A 22,550-nucleotide genomic window follows, 5' to 3' on the forward strand; every position below is an offset into this window, starting at 1 on the left:
TGTAGATAAGCCCTGAAAGGCAGTAGCCGCATCTTATAGCGGCCAAAACAAGTGACAGGTTCCCTTTAACATCAGCCCAAAATATTTCTGCAAAATTATAATTATGATCAACTGGGGATAACTTTTCAGATTCACATTTAGATGCTGATTAACAGGAAACTAATGAGTATCCGAGAGCATTAACATTCCCACCGTTTTACATACTAATGAGTACACACAATTATTTCATAAACTTTACCTGTCCCTGATATTATCTACTTACCAATATGTGTGATTGAAAACAAAGATGTATATATTGCGAGGCAGTGGCTTTCTCTTTTGTGAGGTAATTAGGCAGTGACCCAAGAAAGTTCAACGTAAACGTTCAAACTCACAAAATATATCCAGAACTTTTATCTTCCGGTTCTCAGCTAGAACGTCTGTACCAGTCCTTTGCCGTGTGTGACTGCACCACTGTATCACTCGTGGGTACGCCAGTGGCTTTGCTTTCTCTGGCTCTGGCATGTGTTCAGTCTCACACAGGCCTGTCCTGCACAGAGCTCCAACTGACAAACCGAAACCTTAACTAAAAGTTTAAATGGGCCACTCCCAAGACCAGGAGTGGAGGGAGTGATCCTACAGATCTCCAAAACTAAAAGCCAATGTCAGGTTTTCTTAAATCTGAAATAGTTTGACCAAATCCGCACTCTTTTATTTTGCATTGTTACCACAGACCTTCGTGTATGGTTCCCCTCACAGCCTCACATTCCCCCCTTCCCGTTCAAAATTGAGGGAATGAACAACTGTTACCATACAGGGTGCCCGTGACAGGGCATCCGTATATCCTTGCTTTTTTCAGACTTGGTGTTCCAGCAAGAAGCTACAATTTTGGAAAGACCGAAATCATGATGTAAATTAAGTCAAATGTTGTGAAGGGGATAAACCAAGGCCTTCTTCACATATTTTATGTTCCCGTGTTTGCATGGGTTTCCTACAGGTTCTACAGTTCCCCCCACACTCCAAAGACATACTGATAGGGAATTTAGATTGTGAGCTCCAAAGGGGACAGTGATGATAATGTCTGTAGAGTGCAGTGGAATTAATGTCGCTATATAAAGAAGTAAAAGAAAATATAGCATTTCCTTGTTGCTCACATTATTATAAGGAACAGATCAGAGAAGTATTGGATAATTAAATCTGAAGCAATTAACTGAAAAGTTAAGTTCACACGGTCATATAAAAAGTGTGATTTTCATTCAAACGGACAATTTTCACCTGTATTGTCATCTGTTTGTCATTTGTTTTTATACATCAGCAGTTAAAAAAAAACTTTCAAGACCGAATATAGTTTCCCAGGTTAGTAATTGCCAAGGATCCATAAAAATTGACTGCTATTTGGATGATCTGTATGGCATCCACGTTTTTATATTTAGCCCCCATAGACTTGAAGAGACGAATCTCAACTGAAATACGTAAAGGGCTAACTAGCGTATGCTGCTATTCGTTTTCATTTGGACATTCGGTCAGTGTGAAAAAATAGTCATCTGAACATAACATGCAAAGTCAGTTGTTTTTTTTTGGACAACACCAAAAATACTGTCAAGTGAATATACCCAAAAGGACATAGGCATCAAATCCAATCACATGATAGACAAATGGGCAGTAGTTGCCAACAAATGGTTACAAAACCTGGCAGGTACCAAGCATGTGTTGTGCACCATGGTGGCTAATCGCATTTTGGTCATGCCCATACTGATCAGGCAGGCTGTCCAGCACTATTAAAGGGAACCAGCCAGCCTCCCCCAGAACGCCCCATGTCTTTATTCAACCATTAATACTCCTCAACCCACAGGTCAAGTTATAAAAAAGAATTATGGTGATGTCAAAGCAATAAGCCACCAAAACGGGCATGTTTGAAAGCATTTTAAGGCCGGTGTCACACACAGCGTAGTGAAATACGGTCCGATTTTTACGGCCATAATATGCAGAACAAATCCAAAAATAGTGTTCCGTATGTAATCCGTTGCCAAGGTGTGGTCGCGTATTTTGCGCATGTAATGTTGCGTATGTAATCCGTATGACATCCGTAATGCGTTTTTTCCACGCAACCTGACAAAATGGACATTTAACGGTTTTGGAGCCTGAAATTAATTTAAATCGGCATCAGCAACCCTTTTTAAAGCCTCTACAACAGGTGGCACCCTCACATATGGCCATTTTGTGATTGTGCATCTGTTGGTGTGTTGTGGTAACGTTTGCACCATGTCTGACCTACTGCACTTCACCCCAACTCAGCGGGTTTTGTTTAACTGGGTCTTGTCGCGTCGGTTTGGACAGCCATACCCTGTGTTTGTAGATCCGCGAAGGAGGAGAAGAAGACTGTGGGTGCATCCTCTTTTGACCCAACGCCTCACTAAAGGCCATTTCCAGAGGCTCTATACAGCTCTGCGTGCACATCCTGATAAGTTCTACTTATACTGTTGAATGACAGTACCAACAATGGATATCTTGTCGGAGGCAGTACGTCCAGGACTCACGTATCAGGACACCAGGATGCGAAAAAGCATATCCGCAGAGGAGCGTCTTCTCCTTACTTTACGGTATGTATTCAACATTTTCACATACTGTATGTTGATGATGATTTTTTTTCAGGGTTGTTTGCTGGCAGCTATTTTAAAATATATGTGTTACTTTGAAGAGAAACAAAAGAAAAATACCCGTATTTTTCGGCGTATAAGACGACTGGGCGTATAAGACGACCCCCAACTTTTCCAGTTAAAATATAAAATCTTCTCAAAAGTCGGGGGTTGTCTTATATGCCGGGTGTCGGCTTATAGGGTGGGTGCGAAGCAATCTGCGGTCGACGTATATAGTGGGGGGGGGAGTGGTCCCGATGACGAGATGAGGGAGCGCCTCACCAGGAAGGTGTAAGTGAAGCAAACTGTCAGCGTCTGGGATGCCAGGGTTATGCAAATAAGAGAGAGCGGTGCTGTGCCTAGAAAAACACTCCTCTTTCACTAATCTGGCTCACCCTTGTATCCTATTATCTCCTCTGCCTCTGCTTCACTTACACCTTCCCGGTGAGGCGCCTCCTCACCTCGTCATTGGGACCGCTCCCCCCACAATATGCGGCGACCGCAGATTACTCCGCATCTGCCCTATAAGACGACACCTGGCGTATAAGACGACACCCGACTTTTGAGAAGATTTTCAGGGGTTAAAAAGTAGTCTTATACGCCAGAAAATACAGTATGTATTTTTAATGTTCTACTTATGTACACTAGGTAAATATCCATTAATTTCAATGATATTCCGGTGTTTTTTATTAAACAACATACTTGCGCTTTCTCATGTTTTATCAAAACTATTGTTACATAATTAATATTTTTTTTGTGTCCTTTCAGCTTCCTGTCAACTGGATTGTCTTATGCGGGACTGCACCTGGAGTTTCTCATTGGTCGCTCCACGATTTCTGGCATTGTGCGCTCAACATCTAGTGAGATATGGTCGAGACTACATGAACTTGTCATGCCTGAGCCAAAAATGGCAGATTGGCTCAAAATAGCCCGTGGGTTCAATGACACTTGTGACTTCCCACACTGCATTGGAGCCCTGGATGGGAAACATCAGGGTGCGTAAGCCGCCGAACCCTGGGACCCACTTCTACAATTATAAGCAGTTTTTCTCTGTAGTTCTGTTAGCTGTATTTGACAGTAACTACAGGTTTATAATTGTAGACATTGGGGCCTATGGGTGAACAGGAGACTCAAGGGTCTTCAATTCGTCCATTATTGGCCGGCGGCTACGTGAAAACCAGTTAGACCTCCCACCACCACAACAACTCCCAGGCTCCAATGCTGAAGCAGTGCCATATGTTCTTGTGGGAGATGAGGCCTTCCAATTGACAAGGAATGTCATGAGGCCTTATCCCAGGCACAACTTGGATCACCGGCGGCGTGTTTTTAATTTGAGGCTTTCCAGGGCGTGTAGACTAATTGAGTGTGCCCTTGGGATTCTGTGTGCCAAATGGCGTCTCCTCCAGTCTGCCATTTAGCTGAGTGAGGCTACTATTAATGAAGTAATTAAAGTGTGTGTTGTTTTGCACAATTTTACTAGATTTCATGATTGCCCGTCATCTGTTATTGGTGAAGAAATGTTGCCCAATGTGAGTAAGCCTACACCACATGGCCCTCCTCCACACCGTCCCATTTCTGGAATAAAAGTGAGAGATATTTTCACAAATTATTTTGTTTCTCCTCAGGGTGCTACTCCCTGGCAAGGATATACTGTTTCTCAGTTGTGATTACATTATTTTCTAAATATATTATCACCATAAAATATTTTTTGCCTAGAGAAACTGTGCTCTGTGTGTTGTATTTACTTAATTACCAGATGTTTAAGAAAAGAGCATATGTGTGTCATGTAAGAATGATTGACCCACAAACGTCAATTGGCTTTTGACAACATTTTTTACTTATTGCAAAAGCCTTTTGTTCTTAACTTTAAACCATATTTGTCTCATATGGTTTTTTCTTTTTGTTTTTTTTTTAGAAAACCACAACAGAACAAAGTTCAATTACAGCACAAATTTAAACAAAACATGGTTATGCTGCCAAAAAATAAGCAAAAAGAACTTGGGCTTATAGATTTCTGTAAGTTGGTGGAGATGATGGCGGCAGCTCAGGGTCTTGCTCAGTTGGCCTTTGTTGGGCCAATTGTCCTTCACCCTGTGTGGATGCTGTGTGTTGCGCTTCCAAATACAGGCCTTGGTCATATTGGCCAGTTGTGTATTGGCCATAAGGGAATTGTCTCTGCCCCTCATGCTGCTGAACATATTGGCTGGATTCATAGCCACCCCCAATATGGCCATGTCATCCAAACCAGGGTTGGGACCAGCCTACAGCACTGGGTCTGGAAAAGTGGCCATATTGGGAAGTTGGTTGTAGGCTGCCATATGGTACGGTGCTGGCCTTGGTTGATTTTGGGTGGGGAGGGGTTGAGGTGTAGGCACACGTGGAGGAGGCGCTTCAAATCCTGATTGACCATGCACCTCTTGAGGTCGTGGAAGACACAAGAGGTTATGTGGTGAAAGCTGCCTTCTTTCAATAAATTCCAAAACCTCATAGGGGTCATTTGGGGAGGTGCATAAATCAATCAGGATTTGAATACACCCTCTCACACATAGCCTCACCTCGCCGGGAAGGGGACGAAGGTATCGGGCAAGGCTGCGAGCAAAGGCCTCCTCTCCATCATCCGTGGATGCCCTGGCCAAATAATTGAGGACCCCAGCGTCCACATCCCTCCTACTGGCTTGCAGCTCTCTCCTTCTGCGGCCTCTGCGTAAAGTCCCAGCTGCCTGTGGGGAGGACGCCAGTGGGACAAAAGGGCTGCTGCTGTGCCCATGCTCTTCCTGGCTTCCAGCATCAAATGCTGCTCAGGGTGGTGGTGCTGCATCTTCGACACTTGCTGCTGTCTCTTGTGATGCAGAAGCCGATGGACCTGGAAGGATGGAGGTAGAAGAGGCCAAAGATGGGCCTGCCACCTCTTCTTCAACACCAACGGGATCAATCACAGCCTCCGACTCCGACCGGGTCTCCCTCTCAGTGAGGTTGGACTGTGTTCTGTTATTAAACAATAAAGCAAAAAAAAAAAATAATAGTTGAGTCATTTGATAACATAAGTTTATTATACATCTGTGACCTCGTCTCCCGGTAATTACTTACACACACCCTCCGATCCTCACCAAATCTCCTTCTCTACTTCCCTGTTATCTCTTCTTCCCACAATCGTATACAAGATTCATCTCGTGTATGACCCCTACTCTGGAACCCTGTACCACAACACATCAGACTCTTGCCTACCATTGAAACCTTCAAAAAGAGCCTGAAGACCCACCTCTTCGGACAAGCATAAAACCTGCAGTAACCACCGATCAACCAAACCACTGCATGACCAGCTCTACCCTCGCCTACAGTATTCTCACCCATCCCTTGTAGATTGTGAGCCTTTCGCGGGCAGGGTCCTCTCTCCTCCTGTACCAGTTATGACTTATATTGTTTAAGATTATTGTGCTTGTTTTTATTATGTATACTCCTCACATGTAAAGCGCCATGGAATAAATGGCGTTATAACAATCAAAAATAATAATAACAATAATAATATTAATAATAATTGTGTTGTGATGTTTTTACTTACGGTCTTAGATCCATACTGGGATCCAAAAAGGAAAGTCAATCGTAGTATATATACTTTCGCTTTTTTGGTGGAGCTGCTGACCCACTTCTTGCCCGCTGCTGCCTTTCCCGGCGATATTGGTCTCTGATGCTGCGCCATCGTGTCATAACATCTTCCACTGCAATGACATGGTAAAAAATATTCTATAAGCTCATTCTGCACATTGCTTAAAACAGTTGTCATTGATTGATCATATTTTAACGATGCAAAAAAAAATGCCTTCTTAAATGAATTTCCTAAAGTTTAAATTGCTTAAAAAAAAAACAATGTACACAATAAAATAAAACAACACAAGGCCAGGGTCCACTTCCCTCTGTACCAGTCAGGCGTTAATAAAAATAGTACCGAACGCAACATCTGTATTATGTACAGCCATGGCCAAAAGTATTCACACCCTTGCAATTCAGACAGATAACACTCATTTTTTTCCAGAAAATGGTTGCAAACACAAATTATTTGGTATTATTATCTTCATTTAATTTGTCTTAAATGAAAAAACACAAAAGAGAATGAAGCAAAAAGCAAAACATTGATCATTTCACACAAAACTCCAAAAATGGGCCAGACAAAAGCATTGGCACCCTCAGCCTAATACTTGGTTGCACAACCTTTAGCCAAAATAACTGCGACCAACCGCTTCCGGTAACCATTAATGAGTTTCTTACAATGCTCTGCTGGAATTTTAGACCATTCTTCTTTGGCAAACTGCTCCAGGTCCCTGATATTTGAAGGGTGACCTCTCCAAACTGTCATATTTAGATCTCTCCACAGGTGTTCTATGGGATTCAGGTCTGGACTCATTGCTGGTCACCTTAGAAGTCTCCAGTGCTTTCTCTCAAACCATTTTTTAGTGCTTTTTGAATTGTGTTTTGGTCATTGTCCTGCTGGAAGACCCATGACCTCTGAGGGAGACCCAGCTTTCTCACACTGGGCCCTACATTATGCTGCAAAATTTGTTGGTAATCTTCAGACTTCATAATGCCATGCACACGGTCAAGCAGTCCAGTGCCAGAGGCAGCAAAGCAACCCCAAAACATCAGGGAACCTCCGCCATGTTTGACTATAGGGACCATGTTCTTTTCTTTGAATGCCTCTTTTTTTCTACTGTAAACTTTATGTTGATGCCTTTGCCCAAAAAGCTCTACTTTTGTCTCATCTGACCAGAGAACATTCTTCCAAAACGTTTTAGGCCTTTTCAGGTACGTTTTGGCAAACTCCAGCCTGGCTTTTTTATGACTCGGGGTAAGAATTGGGGTCTTCCTGGGTCTCCTACCATACAGTCCCTTTTCATTCAGATGCCGACGGATAATACGGGTTGACACTGTTGTACCCTTGGACTGCAGGGCAGCTTGAACTTGTTTGGATGTTAGTCGGGGTTCTTTATCCAACATCCGCACAATCTTGCGTTGAAATCTCTTGTCAATTTTTCTTTTCCGTCCACATCTACGGAGGTTAGCCACAGTGCCATGGGCTTTAAACTTCTTGATGACACTGCGCACGGTAGACACAGGAACATTCAGGTCTTTGGAGATGGACTTCTAGCCTTGAGATTGCTCATGCTTCCTCACAATTTGGTTTCTCAAGTCCTCAGACAGTTCTTTGGTCTTCTTTCTTTTCTCTATGCTCAATGTGGTACACACAAGGACACAGGTCAGAGGTTGAGACAATTTTAATCCATGTCAACTGGCTGCAAGTGTGATTTAGTTATTGTCAACACCTGTTAGGTGCCACAGGTAAGTTACAGGTGCTGTTAATTACACAAATTAGAGAAGCATCACATGATTTTTCGAACAGTGTCAATACTTTTGTCCACCCCCTTTTTTATGTTTGGTGTGGAATTATATCCAATTTAGCTTTAGGACAATTCTTTTTGTGTTTTTTCATTTAAGACAAATTAAATGAAGATAATAATACCAAATAATTTGTGTTTGCAATCATTTTCAGGAAGAAGCTGAGTATTATCTGACAGAATTGCAGGGGTGTCAATACTTTTGGCCATGACTGTATGTATGTAAACACTTTCTCATGTTCAGCATCTTTGTTTTTGACAAAAAAAAAATACCAGTCTAAGCCCCCCAAAAATCTGCATGAAATCATGTAGGTCAAGCATTTTTTAAGGTTAATTAACCCCTTTACCCCCAAGGGTGGTTTGCACGTTAATGACCGGGCCAATTTTTACAATTCTGACCACTGTCCCTTTATGAAATTATAACTCTGGAACGCTTCAACGGACCCCAGTGATTCTGACATTGTTTTCTCGTGACATATTATACTTCATGATAGTGGTAAAATTTCTTTGATATTACCTGGTTTATTTGTGAAAAAAAAACGGAAATTTGGCGAAAATTTAGAAAATTTCGCAATTTTCCAACTTTGAATTTTTATGCAATTAAATCACAGAGATATGTCACATAAAATACTTAATAAGTAACATTTCCCACATGTCTACTTTACATCAGCACAATTTTGGAACCCAATTTTTTTTTTGTTAGGGAGTTATAAGGGTCAAAAGTTGACCAGCAATTTCTCATTTTTACAACACCATTTTTTTTAGGGACCACATCTCATTTGAAGTCATTTTGAGGGGTCTATATGATAGAAAATACCCAAGTGTGACACCATTCTAAAAACTGCACCCCTCAAGGTGCTCAAAATCATATTCAAGAAGTTTATTAACCCTTCAGGTGCTTCACAGGAATTTTTGGAATGTTTAAATGAAAATGAACATTTAACTTTTTTTCACAAAAAATTTACTTCAGCTCCAATTTGTTTTATTTTACCAAGGGTAACAGGAGAAAATGGACCTCAAAAGTTGTTTTACAATTTGTCCTGAGTACACCGATACCCCATATGTGGGGGTAAACCACTGTTTGGGCGCATGACAGAGCTCGGAAGCGAAGAAGCGCCATTTGACTTTTCAATGCAAAATTGACTGGAATCGAGATGGGACACCATGTTGCGTTTCGAGAGCCCCTGATGTGCCTAAACATTGAAACCCCCCACAAGTGACACCATTTTGGAAAGTAGACCCACTAAGGAACTTATCTAGAGGTGTGGTGAGCACTTTGACCCACCAGGTGCTTCACAGAAGCTTATAATGCAGAACCGTAAAAATAAAAAATCATATTTTTTACCCCTCGCCACGACAGCACCCTACAGGAGAGAGGGATCCGCCCCACAGGAACAGGAAACCTACAGAAAGATAAAAGGGGGCGGTCCGCCTTTCCTCCTCAGTTTAGGTTTCCTGTTCCTGCGGGAATGACAGGACGCTAAGAAGCTACAGACATACCTAGGCATGTACGCCGCCTGTGCAGTATCTGCGGAACGGCAGGGGCTGCAGCCTGGAAGCAGCGTCGGGGGAGTTCCGCTAGACGGCTCCCTCCTCGTCTGGGAGGCATACAGATGGCCGGGTCCGGAGAAAGCCGCCCGGCATCTGCATTATGCGGCGGCTCCAGCGTGATCCTCGCCCGGCGGAGGGTGAGTGGCAGGAGTTCCCTGCATGGCGGTCCGGAGAAGGCCGCACCGCGAGCGCTGTCCGCTATTAGTAAGTTCACCCCGGAAGTAGATGCTAAACTTCCGGGGTAAGCAGGCCGAGATCAGCGGTGGGGGTGGCGCGAGTTCGCGCATGCGCAGTACCGCTACAAAAAAAAAAAGAAAATGGCGCTCTATTTAAGCTGGCTAACCACTGTTACCTGCGATGCAAGATGTCATCTCCAGGTGCCATGGATCTTGCAGCAGGAGAACCAGTTCCTACCAAGGACCGCTCCAGCAGAGGATCATCAGATGCCGGTCGAAAGAGCGACACTGTGGATAAATCCAAAGGATCTCGGCCGTCTGATCCGGTAATAAAAAGCTTCACTGGGTGAGTTTATAAACTCTGCCTATTAAGCTGACGCCGTCTCCCTCCTTTCTCTCTCTTTCTCCTTCTCACGCTATGTCTTAATTTTGACCAGGCCAAAAAACGGCAAAAAACTAAACATAAGGAATGCGCCTTATGCAGCCAGCCCCTACCAGACACATACCCCAAAAAACTCTGCAAAGATTGTATAGCAGAAACCACACAAGGAGCAGCGGTGTCCATTACGGACTTACGCGCCATTATAAGGGAAGAGTTAAAAACTATGTCACAGGATAAATCACAAAAAAGTAAATCCAAAAGGCCAACGCCCTCATCAGACTCTGATAGTGAACAAGCTGTACTCTCAGATATCTCTATACCTCTTCATCATCATCATCATCATCAGCTTCGGAAATTGAGGGACATTCATGTTTCCCCTTAGAAAGTGTGGATAATCTAGTGAAATCAATAAGAGACACTATGGGGTGTGAGGAGACAAAGGGCGCACAAACCACGCAGGATATAATGTTTGCGGGTTTGGCGGAGAGAAAAAGGAAATGCTTTCCAGTTATTTCAGCAGTAAAAGCATTAATGAAAAGAGAGTGGGAGAAACAAGATCAGAGAAGTTTTTTGCCCTCTGCGTCAAAACGGAAATACCCGTTTAGTGACGATGAGTTACTTACGTGGACCAAAATCCCTAAGGTTGACGCAGCTGTTGCCTCTACCTCTAAGCCATCCACATTGCCTGTTGAAGACGCGGGGTTACTCTCAGACCCTCTAGATCGCAAAGCCGAGTCGTCCCTTAAAAGATCCTGGGAGGCAACTACAGGCATATTTAAGCCAGCAATAGCGAGCACTTGCACCGCCAGGTCAATGCTCATCTGGATTGACCAACTAGACCAAAGCATTGAGAATAAAATGTCACGGGAAAAATTACGAGCAGCTATTCCCTTAATACGAGGTGCAGCAGCCTTTATGGCGGACGCGTCTGCAGATTCTCTCCGCCTAGCGGCTAGATCCGCAGGTCTGGTAAACAATGCAAGGAGGGCATTATGGATGAAGAGCTGGAAAGGGGACGCACAATCAAAATCTAAGATATGCGCAATCCCATGTGAGGGTGAGTTCCTCTTTGGCAAAACCTTAGACGACATACTCAAAAAGGCAAAAGACAGGAAAAAGGCTTTTCCTGATACATCTATTCCCTTTTATAGGAGAGCCTTTAAGAGAAGGCCATTCGGCAAGAGAAGGCAGACGGACAGGTCGACAACATGGTTCCCTAAAGAAGATAAACAAAGAGGTACCATGTTCAGAAGACCCAACCCCCCAAAAGACAGCAAATACTAAGGATATAACCATTCCAGTAGGGGGCAGATTAAAATTTTTCACTCCCCAGTGGGAAAATATTACAACTAGTTCGTGGATTTTAAATATAATCAGAGATGGAATAAAATTACAATTCTCTCGCTTTCCCCACGAATCATATATTATAACATCTCTCAGCTCGCCTATACAACAAGAGGCCCTGGAGAGTGAAATCCAAACCCTATTATCAAAACGGGTTTTAGTCCAAGTTCCGGAAGGACAAGAGACTAGAGGATTCTATTCCCCTCTATTCTTAATTTCCAAACCCGATGGTTCATTCAGAACAATCCTAAACCTCAAAAAGCTTAATTCATTTATTAAAAATGATACATTTAAAATGGAGTCTATAAAATCCACCATAAAGTTACTTTTTCCAAACTGTATGATGGGGGGCATTGATCTAAAAGATGCTTACTACCATCTCCCTATCCATGACAGATACCAGAAGTTCTTCAGGGTAGCGGTGGCAATCAAAGGCAAGATTTGTCATTTCCAGTATGCAGCCATGCCCTTCGGCCTTTCTACAGCGCCAAGGATTTTCACCAAAGTGATTCTAGAGGTGATGGCTTATCTTCGTCAAAAAGAGACATTAATTGTGCCCTACCTGGATGACTTTTTAGTCATCGGAAACTCATTTTCTCAATGTGCTGACCGTTTAGCTCATGCAGTTTCATCTCTACAGGATCTAGGTTGGATAATCAATATCGACAAATCCAGACTGACTCCACTATCACTTCAAGCGTTTCTGGGGTTCCATCTAGACTCCATAACTCAAAAATGTCTGCTCCCTCAGGTAAAAATCTCACTCATCAGACATAAAGTCACAACAGCAATAAATAATCCACAAATGACCCTAAGAAAAGCCATGTCATTACTGGGATCTCTTATTTCCTGTATACCTGCAGTCCAGTGGGCACAATACCATACCCGGACACTGCAGCACCAAATCCTCCAAGAGGAAAGATGGTTACTTAGCTTAAATGCAAGGATAACGTTGTCCCAGGAAGTTTTATCTTCTTTAACGTGGCTGGATTCTAACCATTTGATGAGTGGTGTTCCATGGGTAATAACACCATCTCATATTATAACCACTGACGCCAGTCCTCATGGATGGGGCGCTCATATGGGAAATGATTTTTGCCAAGGGTTATGGGACACTGAAGAATGCCACAACTCATCTAATCTGAAAGAACTAAATGCAGTAAGATACGCCTTATGTCATTTTCTCCCACAGCTCCGGGGAAAAGACGTTCGAATCCTTTCAGACAACACCACCACAGTGGCTTATGTAAACAGACAAGGAGGTACTCAATCAGAGACTCTGATGTCTTCCGCTGGAAAAATTCTGGATTTGGCAGAAAAACATCTATTATCCCTCACTGCAGTTCACATAAGGGGGAAAAACAACCAGCAGGCAGACTTCTTAAGTCGACATACCCTAAGCCATCATATCTTCAAACGGATAGTATCCCTATGGGGTTGTCCGCAAATAGATCTCTTCGCCACGAGACAAAACAGGCAAGTCCAGAAATTTGCATCCCTATCGTTAGCAGATCATCCGGACGTTCTAGACGCTTTCCAAATCCCTTGGCAATACAGTCTAGCGTATGCCTTCCCTCCGATAATATTGTTACCACAGGTCATTCGGAAGATCAGGGAGGATGGAGCGAGAGTTGTACTAATAGCACCATTCTGGCCCAAAAGGCCATGGTTCTCATGCCTACAAGCCTTGTCGGTTTCGGACCCTTGGGTCCTCCCCTCGACACCCAGTCTTCTCTTCCAGGGTCCGTTTCTCCACCCCCAGGTGGACAATCTCCATCTGACGGCCTGGAATTTGAGAGGCAGATGCTAAAATTAAGGGGGTTTTCCGAGGGACTAATTGACACACTCCTCCAAAGTAGAAAACGCTCTACTACGAAAATTTATACAAAAATCTGGATAAAAATTCCTACAGTTCCATAAATCTCCCAACACATCAGAAATTCCGATACAGTCTATCCTGGAATTCCTTCAAAAAGGGAGGGAACTAGGTTTAGCTGTAAATACGTTAAAAGTTCACGTATCAGCACTGGGAGCCCTCTATGGCCATAACATTGCAGGAAATAGATGGGTATCCCGATTTATCACGGCTTGTGAAAGGATAAATCCTGTTAATATACCTAGAATTCCACCCTGGGATCTAAATCTAGTTCTACAAGCCCTAACAGATCCTCCATTTGAACCAATAGATTCAGTATCCATTAAATATTTATCACTTAAAACTGTCCTTTTGGTAGCACTGACTTCAGCTAGGAGAATCAGTGACATCCAAGCTCTTTCTATAGATCCACCTTTCCTGCTAACTTTTCAGGATAAGTTGATTCTTAAATTAGACCCTTCCTATCTTCCCAAGGTAGCGAAGAAATTCCATAGGTCACAAGAAATAGTCCTACCCACCTTTTTCAGTAACCCTTCCACTCCTGAGGAATGTAAATATCACACTCTAGATGTTAAAAGAGTAGTTTTAAAATACATTGAAAGGACCAGTAGCTGGCGACAGTGTAGGGCTCTGTTTATATCCTTTCAGGGTCACAAGAAGGGTCATGCAGTCACAAAGAGCACCCTATCCCGGTGGATCAGGGAGTCTATCACACTGGCTTACTCCGCGAGGAAAGAAAACCCTCCGGAAGGCATAACAGCGCACTCTACCAGAGCTATGGCATCCTCCTGGGCCGAAAGAGGAGACGTCCCAATAGAAACCATATGTAAGGCGGCAACTTGGTCAGATCCTTCTACCTTCTATAACCACTATAGGCTTGACCTATCGTCAACTTCTGACCTAGACTTTGGCAGGACTGTCCTCAGCACGGTGGTCCCCCCCCTAGGTGATGGTCTCTGAAAGATCTCCTGTAGGGTGCTGTCGTGGCGAGGGGTAAAAAGCCGGATTACTCACCGGTAATACTCTTTTAGTGAGTCCACGACAGCACCCTCTTAGATCCCTCCCTAGGTTAATATAGTATTAACTATTGAGTAAAATTCTTTTAATCATACATGAGCAAATGAGTTTGAAAATGAAATAAATTATATTTGCCTAATACTGGCGGTCCTCCGGGTACTCTGAAATCAAAACTGAGGAGGAAAGGCGGACCGCCCCCTTTTATCTTTCTGTAGGTTTCCTGTTCCTGGGGGGCGGATCCCTCTCTCCTGTAGGGTGCTGTCGTGGACTCACTAAAAGAGTATTACCGGTGAGTAATCCGGCTTTTTCACAAAAATGATCTTTTCGCCCCCAATTTTTTATTTTCCCAAGGGTAAGAGAAGAAATTGGACCCCAAAAGTTGTTGTACAATTTGTCCTGAGTACGCTGATACCCCATATGTGGGGGTAAACCACTGTTTGGGCGCATTGAAGAGCTCGGAAGGGAAGGAGCACCGTTTGACTTTTCAATGCAAAATTAACAGGAATTGAGATGGGACGCCATGTTGCGTTTCGAGAGCCACTGATGTGCCTAAACATTGAAACCCCCACAAGTGACACCATTTTGGAAAGTACACCCCCTAAGGAACTTATCTAGAGGTGTGGTGAGCACTTTAACCCACCAAGTGCTTCACAGAAGTTTATAATGCAGAGCCGTAAAAATAAAACAAAAATTTTTTTCCCACAAAAATTATTTTTTAGCCCCCAGTTTTGTATTTTTCCGAGAGTACCAGGAGAAATTGGACCCCAAAATTTGTTGTCCAATTTGTCCTGAGTGTGCTGAAACCCCATATGTGGGCGGGAACCACCGTTTGGATGCATGGGAGGGCTTGGAAGGGAAGTAGTGCAATTTGGAATGCAGACTTAGATGGAATGGTCTGCAGGCGTCACATTGCGTTTGCAGAGCCCCTAATGTACCTAAACAGTAGAAACCCCCCACAAGTGACACCATTTTGGAAAGTAGACCCCCTAAGGAACTCATGTAGATGTGTTGTGAGAGCTTTGAACCCCCAAGTGTTTCACTACAGTTTGTAACGCAGTCGTGAAAATAAAAAAAAAGCTTTCCCCCCAAAATTATTTTTTAGCCCCCAGTTTTGTATTTTCCCGAGGGTAAGAGGAGAAATTCGACTCCAAAAGTTGTTGTCTAATTTGTCCTGAGTACGCTGATACCCCATATGTGGGGGGGAACCACCGTTTGGGCGCATGGGAGGGCTCGTAAGGGAAGGAGCGCCATTTGGAATGCAGACTTAGATGGAATGGTCTGCAGGCATCACATTGCGTTTTGCAGAGCCCCTAATGCACCTAAACAGTAGAAACCCCCCACAAGTGACCCCATATTGGAAACTAGACCCCCAAAGGAACTTATCTAGATGTGTTGTGAGAACTTTGAGCCCCCAAGTGTTTCACTACAGTTTATAACGCAGAGCCGTGAAAAAAAAAAAAAAATTTCCCACAATTATTTTTAGCCCCCAGTTTTGTATTTTCCCGAGGGTAACAGGAGAAATTGGACCCAAAAGTTTGTTGTCCTATTTGTCCTGAGTACGCTGATACCCCATATGTTTGGGTAAACCCCTGTTTCGGCACACGGGAGAGTTCGCAAGGTAAGGAGCACTGTTTTACTTTTTCAATGCAGAATTGGCTGGAATTGAGATCGGACGCCGTGTCGCGTTTGGAGAGCCCCTGATGTGCCTAAACAGTGGAAACCCCCCAATTATAACTGAAACCCTAATTTAAACACACCCCTAATCCTAATCCCAACAGTAACCCTAACCACACCTCTAACCCTGACACACCCCTAACCCTACTCCCAACCCTATTCCCAACCGTAAATGTAATCTACACCCTAACCGTAACTTTAGCCCCAACCCTAATCCTTACTTTAGCCCCAACCCTAACTGTCGCCTTAACCCTAGCCCCAACCCTAACCCTAGCCCTAATGGGAAAATGGAAATAAATACTTTTTTTTAATTTTTCCCTAACTAAGGGGGTGATGAAGGGGGGTTTGATTTAGTTTTATAGCGGGTTTTTTAGCGGATTTTTATGATTGGCAGCCGTCACACACTGAAAGACGCTTTTTATAGCAAAAAATATTTTTTGCGTTACCACATTTTGAGAGCTATAATTTTTCCATATTTTGGTCCACAGAGTCATGTGAGGTCTTGTTTTTTGCGGGACGAGTTGACGTTTTTATTGGTAACATTTTCGGGCACGTTACATTTTTTGATCGCTTTTTATTCCGATTTTTGTGAGGCAGAATGACCAAAAACCAGCTATTCATGAATTTCTTTTGGGGGAGGCGTTTATACCGTTCCGCGTTTGGTAAAATTGATAAGCAGTTTTATTCTTCGGGTCAGTACGATTACAGCGATATCTCATTTTTATCATTTTTTTATGTTTTGGCGCTTTTATACGATAAAAACTATTTTATAGAAAAAATAATTCTTTTTGCATCGCTTTATTCTCAGGACTATAACTTTTTTATTTTTTTGCTGATGATGCTGTATGGCAGCTTGTTTTTTGCGGGACAAGATGACGTTTTCAGCGGTACCATGGTTATTTATATCTGTCTTTTTGATCGCGTGTTATTCCACTTTTTGTTCGGCGGTATGATAATAAAGCATTGTTTTTTGCCTCGTTTATTTTTTTTCTTACGGTGTTTGCTGAAGGGGTTAACTAGTGGGCCAGTTTTATAGGTCGGGCCGTTACGGACGCGGCGATACTAAATATGTGTACTTTTATTGTTTTGTTTTGTTTAGATAAAGAAATGTATTTATGGGAATAATATATATATATTTTTTTTTCATTATTTAGGAATTTTTTTTTTTTTTTACACATTTGTAAAATTTTTTGTTTACTTTTTACTTTGTCCCGGGGGGGACATCACAGATCGTTGATCTGATAGTTTGCACAGCACTCTGTCAGATCACCGATCTGTCTGAGAGCAGTGCAGGCTTACCAAGCGCCTTCTCTGAGCAGGCACTTGGTAAGCCACCTCCCTCCCTGCAGGACACGGATGCCGCGGCCATCTTGGATCCGGGCCTGCTACAGGGAGGGAGGTAAGGAGACCCACGCAGCAACGCGATTACATTGCGTTGCTGCGGGGGTCTCAGGGAAGTTTGCAGGGAGCCCCCTCCCTGCGCGATGCTTCACTGTACCGCCGGCACACCGCAATCATGTTTGATCGCGGTGTGCCGGGGGTTAATGTGTTAATGTGTTTAGTGTTCTTCATATGAGTCTGGGTTACAGAGGTGGGACTTGCATTTATATGACATTTATGGCACATTCTGATATGGAACCACCCCTTTAAAGATAATCTGTCACCAGTTCAAAAGTGAGATTTATTTTATTCCCAGTTCTCCTCTGTGTGCTCCGTTTGTTTGTTTTTTCAAATCTGCTGTACAGTTCCAGAAGTATGGCCTTTATATTTATTGCTAATTTTATGGACTTTACAAGGGGGCGGGTGCGTGGCTCCCAGAATTCTCTGAGGGCGTGTCTTTAGGCAACGCTGCATTATTACCCTGTCGGCCATGCCAACTTAATAAAAACCATAAAAAGTAGCATTAACTAAAAAGACTTATATCTTATATTATAAATAAATACATTATAACGCTCAGGAACCAGAGGAAATAACATAAGAGCAACATTTGGGCTCCTTTGACCTCGTTTTTAGTGGTAATAGTCCTCGATTAGTAAATCACAAGCTAGATCTGTAGCCATAATGTTGTAATTAGAACGGTCTACCTGTCGGCATATTGTTTTTTGTTTTTTTTTCAATAAGGTTCTTTGAAGCCTACAACAATCTCATTTTTACAGTATGATCCATCAGAATAGAATTTTACCTTCACTTGTTCAGTGAAGATCAATAATGCTGCAAATCCCGTTATCCCTTTTGCAAAAATTGCCACCACACCTGACTAGAATAATGCCAGTATCTCAATTATAATTGTAAATCTTCTTATTCATGGTACAGCATGTTTGGTACATGTTAAGCAGAAATATAGCAGACATTTCACAATAATCACAATATGTTCTTGCCGTAGCACGGTATGACTGTCCCCTTCTAGAGGGGTGACCTTATCACATACCCCCCCTTCCCACTATATATTGGATATGATGGAAATTTATCAGATTTATGTGACTTAGGTTTGGGTGGCCTTGTGGGGAGGATTACCTGTGTAAATAACACTAAACGTATATTTCATGCCCATTATCTTGTTCTATATTAGGATGGAGCTGTGACGGACATCGTACCAGATTATTCATATACAGAATATTTGTCTAGAAATGTATTTTTTGTCAGGCATCTGGTTCTCCTAAAGTGCGAAAATATGACAGAGTATCTTCAGGCTGGTCCCTTTAATTTTTTGCTGTTTACTTCTTTTTTCTAGGTTAAAATAATAAGATAAATGCATTTTTCCCTTCTCTTCTTGCAGGATATAAAGTGGAGTTTCAGCATGGTACAATAGTGGCCTCTAGTGGTCATATCAACCAATGACTGCTAGAGACCAATTCGTAGCGTAGAATTTTTAGTCGCTTGTTTGGCTATATTATCGTGCTATGGTTTTGCCAAAGGCAGGATTTTGTAGATAATCCAATGCTTATTGGATTTCGGCCACATATTGTCCAGCAGCGTTGCACAGCGATTGGCCTCATTGTCATTCAGTACAGCAATTTTTAGTGTAAATTCCACACTAATGATGGATATGCTGTAGTTTTTTAAATTGCAAAAATGTTCACTGCTAGAAATTTTTCACAATATATTTAATCTGAGAGCACAATAATGTATCAACAGGGACCCTGATTATAAGGATCTGTCACTTACTAGGCTGAGTTTTGCTGTTTTAATACAAGCAGAGTTTTATCAGCAGGGGATTATTATTATTATAGGACAACTGGCCTTGTGCCTCTTGGTCCAACCAGGTCCCCAGCACTGATTAGCAGCTCTCTGTCACTATACAATGTACAGGCTGTGGTGTGGACGGGATTATACACAGCTCAACAAATGAGCTCTGCTAGATCTGCAGAAGAGAGAACTGTGACTCTATCATAACCGCTGCACCCAGTAAACCAAGTGATACATCACTGGAATCAGCGTCTCTGCTCCTACCTCGTCCTGATGTCAGATTACATAGCAAAGCCCCATAACAGATCCCTATAAGGTGGTCTGTACATATACCATATTACAACAGTTGATAGGTGTTCTCCTCTCTACTGGCTACTCCCACTAAACTTGTCACCCCCATATAATAAGGCTGCATTCACACGTTGTGGGCACAGTGTACTTTTGCAAAAATTGTGTTATCAAAAATGAAGGAAAAAATACATACCGGTAGTTTCTTTGCCTAAAGTGTGGAAAACCAGATGAAAAAAAGTCAGTGCATCTGTAGAGCAGCCCTGAAATGTGAACGCAGGTTAGTGGGTGCCTGTTTATTGGTATCCTATGATTGCTAGGGGTATCGACAAGTTTGACCTACAGAGACACCTGATCACCATGAACTGTATGTGCACACGGCGTCTATTTCAGGCAGATTCCTCCTGGAACCCACCGGAGAAAGCTCTACAAGAACTAAAAAAAATCATTAATATGTTTACACATGAGTCGTCTTTTGCAACTTTTTTTCTTATTCGAAATTTGTATTGCTTTATAACACAATACACAACTAAAACAAACCCATCAACAGGTTGCCACTTTTATTTTTAACTGCTTCAGGCTTAGAGGGAAGTGGCGGCTAAAAAAAGGGACTTGGCCATTCTTTCTCTTGGAAGCTGCTACTATTTGATATGTGAAATTTAAAAAAAAGGGGTTTTCCTGAAGCGTCAGCTTATAACGAAACCCACGCGGAAAGTCGGCTTCTAAATGATGCCGTGGGCACTTACCGTTATTGACATTATCTGTAAGTCAGGGGATGATTACTATTAGGGCTTTACACGTTCGCGGGTCTCGGTCCGAACTCAGACCGCAGTGCTCCCAACCAGCGGGACCCCTTCATATACTTCTGTGTAACCTCCGCGTGTCTGTGCTCACCATCATTGTCATCATTGGATATAGAAATATATAAATGACAAAGCGCCTCCTATGCTTTGTAACGTTAATTACGGACAGCACACTGATGCTATACATGTACTGCGCGGAGCCATAGATTTACTGTATGTTGGGCTGCGGGAAAATCCGTACATGTCTCTGTGAGTTTTGTATGGGCATACGGTTCGTGAGAAAGCACTGACCTGTGAGTAGACCCATAGATTTTAACACCTGAGTTGTATGTGGGTGCGTGTGTTGTGTCCGTGAAAACCGTGTATAAAATACGGACATGAAACATGGACATTTGAATGAGGTCTAAGAAACGAAAAGACAAAAATTCAAATTTGGTATTACTGGAATCGTCCTGACCTGGAGAATGATCTTCACAAGTTATTTTTAACAATGAATACCGTAAAACAAAACCCCAAACAACAGTTGCGGAATTTTTTCAGTTTCACTGCACTTGGATTTTTTTCCTCCTGTTTCAGTACATTGAACGGTGAAAGGAATGGTTTCCACTTTCTACAGCCTTTCCCATCTATGGCACTAAATGTCACGTTTCTCCTTTAGGAGCATCCCATTCTTGGACAGCCGTTTTTTGTTCTTCATCCTTGCCGAACCAATGAATTCATGTCATCTGTTCAAGGGAGCACAGACAGGTGAGAGGAAAATGTCATTCTCTGGGAAATCTACAAACCCACTGGTGTCCCACCCATGTTTTTCTGTCTTCACCATCTTGGATGGCTATTGTCATACCGTGGCCTGCGAGTGACTTATAATGTGCTCTCCCTGCTAGCGATTCATGATTTGTGTATGGAATCTGAGGACACAAGAAGTGACAATGTCAGCAATTTGTTAACGAGTTTTGTTTTATTTTCAGAGAAGGGAATTACATCACGTCGTGGCTCAGTACTGTAGGACCTGTTGTTGGATTGTCGTTACCATTAAGTTATGGGAAAACGGTGTAAACGGTAACTTTGTACATTTTTCACATTTACTTTAAATCCTTCTGCTAGGCGGCATATATTAACCCCTTCCCAACATTTGCAGCATATACACGTCATGGTTGGAAATTACTTCCCAATCAATGAAGTATATATAAATGATGGCGGTTGTGCGCAGGCGATCACCGCCTGGTGTTCAGCTGATATGACAGCTGACACTCGACACGCAAGATCAGTAGTTCTGAGCCCTAAGGATCTATCTATTGTGAGCTAGCTATTTTTACATTTACAGACCTTATCAACATTTTTATAGTTGGGTTGTGCGGACATCATACTATGTATAAGAGGCAATTAGGCATCATATGTATAGAGAGCTATCATAATATGTATAGGGGACTGTGGGGTATCACAGTTATATAGGGGTGTGTGGGGACATCATACTCTGTATAGAGGGCCATGGCTGGCATTATATGTATAAAGGTGGCTATTGGGTATCATAATGTGTATAGATGGGGCATCTTACTGTGTATAATGGGGCTGTGGGAGTCATTCTTCTGTGTATAGGAAGTTCTGGGGGCCATCTTATTTTGTGTTGGGGTTGTAGGGGCATTACACTATATATGGGTGACTACGGGGGCCATTATACTGTGTATGGATGGCTGTGGGGGCCATCTTACAGTGCATTTAACTTTAAGGGCATCATACTGTGTTTGGAGGTTTGTAGATTATCAATATAGAGATGCATAAGAGGGCCTATTTTAAACATTTTGTAATAAAGCATTGAAGAGATTTTCATGTACTGTAATGTATTTTGCGGATTTTGAGATGCAACCCCAGGAAATAAGGAAAAAAAGTTTTTATTAAATGGTGGTGCGTCTTATAATTCACTTTTATGGTAGCTTACAGGGGGTGGCGGCTGTGGTGGAGCGTGGTCCAATGGTCGCTACTGCAGGAAGCTGGTGGCAGCAGGAGTGGATGGGGATGCTGAGTGCCCCAGCCTGAGGGAAGGTGGTGTTCAGCGCTGCTACGGGCTCCGGGCTTTCACAAAATGTATGTGTAACCTCCTCACTTGCCATGATTTTCAATGCTTTGGATTTTGGGAAAATGACCACCGGTAGTGGCACATGCACAGATTGAAATCTTGGATGAGATCTCTGTGCTGAGAACGCAATCTGAAAAATATGTTATATTTTTTAAACCAGACCATTCTTTCTTTGGA

The 22,550-nt window shown here is 42.7% G+C and overlaps 1 protein-coding gene across 5 annotated transcripts in view; it reads left to right on the forward strand.

Annotated features, from left to right (window-relative positions):
* The window catches only part of ATG10 (autophagy related 10), a 437,018-nt gene that overhangs the window by 361,006 nt on the left and 53,462 nt on the right, over positions 1-22,550 (forward strand). For all 5 annotated transcript variants that reach the window (XM_069751167.1, XM_069751160.1, XM_069751151.1 and 2 more), the window contains exons 6-7: positions 20,958-21,046; positions 21,268-21,358. In XM_069751167.1, coding sequence (XP_069607268.1) covers positions 20,958-21,046; positions 21,268-21,355 — 177 coding nt within the window. In that variant the 3' untranslated portion in view covers positions 21,356-21,358. The remainder of the gene's footprint in view (positions 1-20,957; positions 21,047-21,267; positions 21,359-22,550) is intronic.

This window comes from Ranitomeya imitator, chromosome 1 (genome assembly GCF_032444005.1).
Source record: "Ranitomeya imitator isolate aRanImi1 chromosome 1, aRanImi1.pri, whole genome shotgun sequence".
Taxonomy (NCBI): Eukaryota; Metazoa; Chordata; class Amphibia; order Anura; family Dendrobatidae; genus Ranitomeya; species Ranitomeya imitator.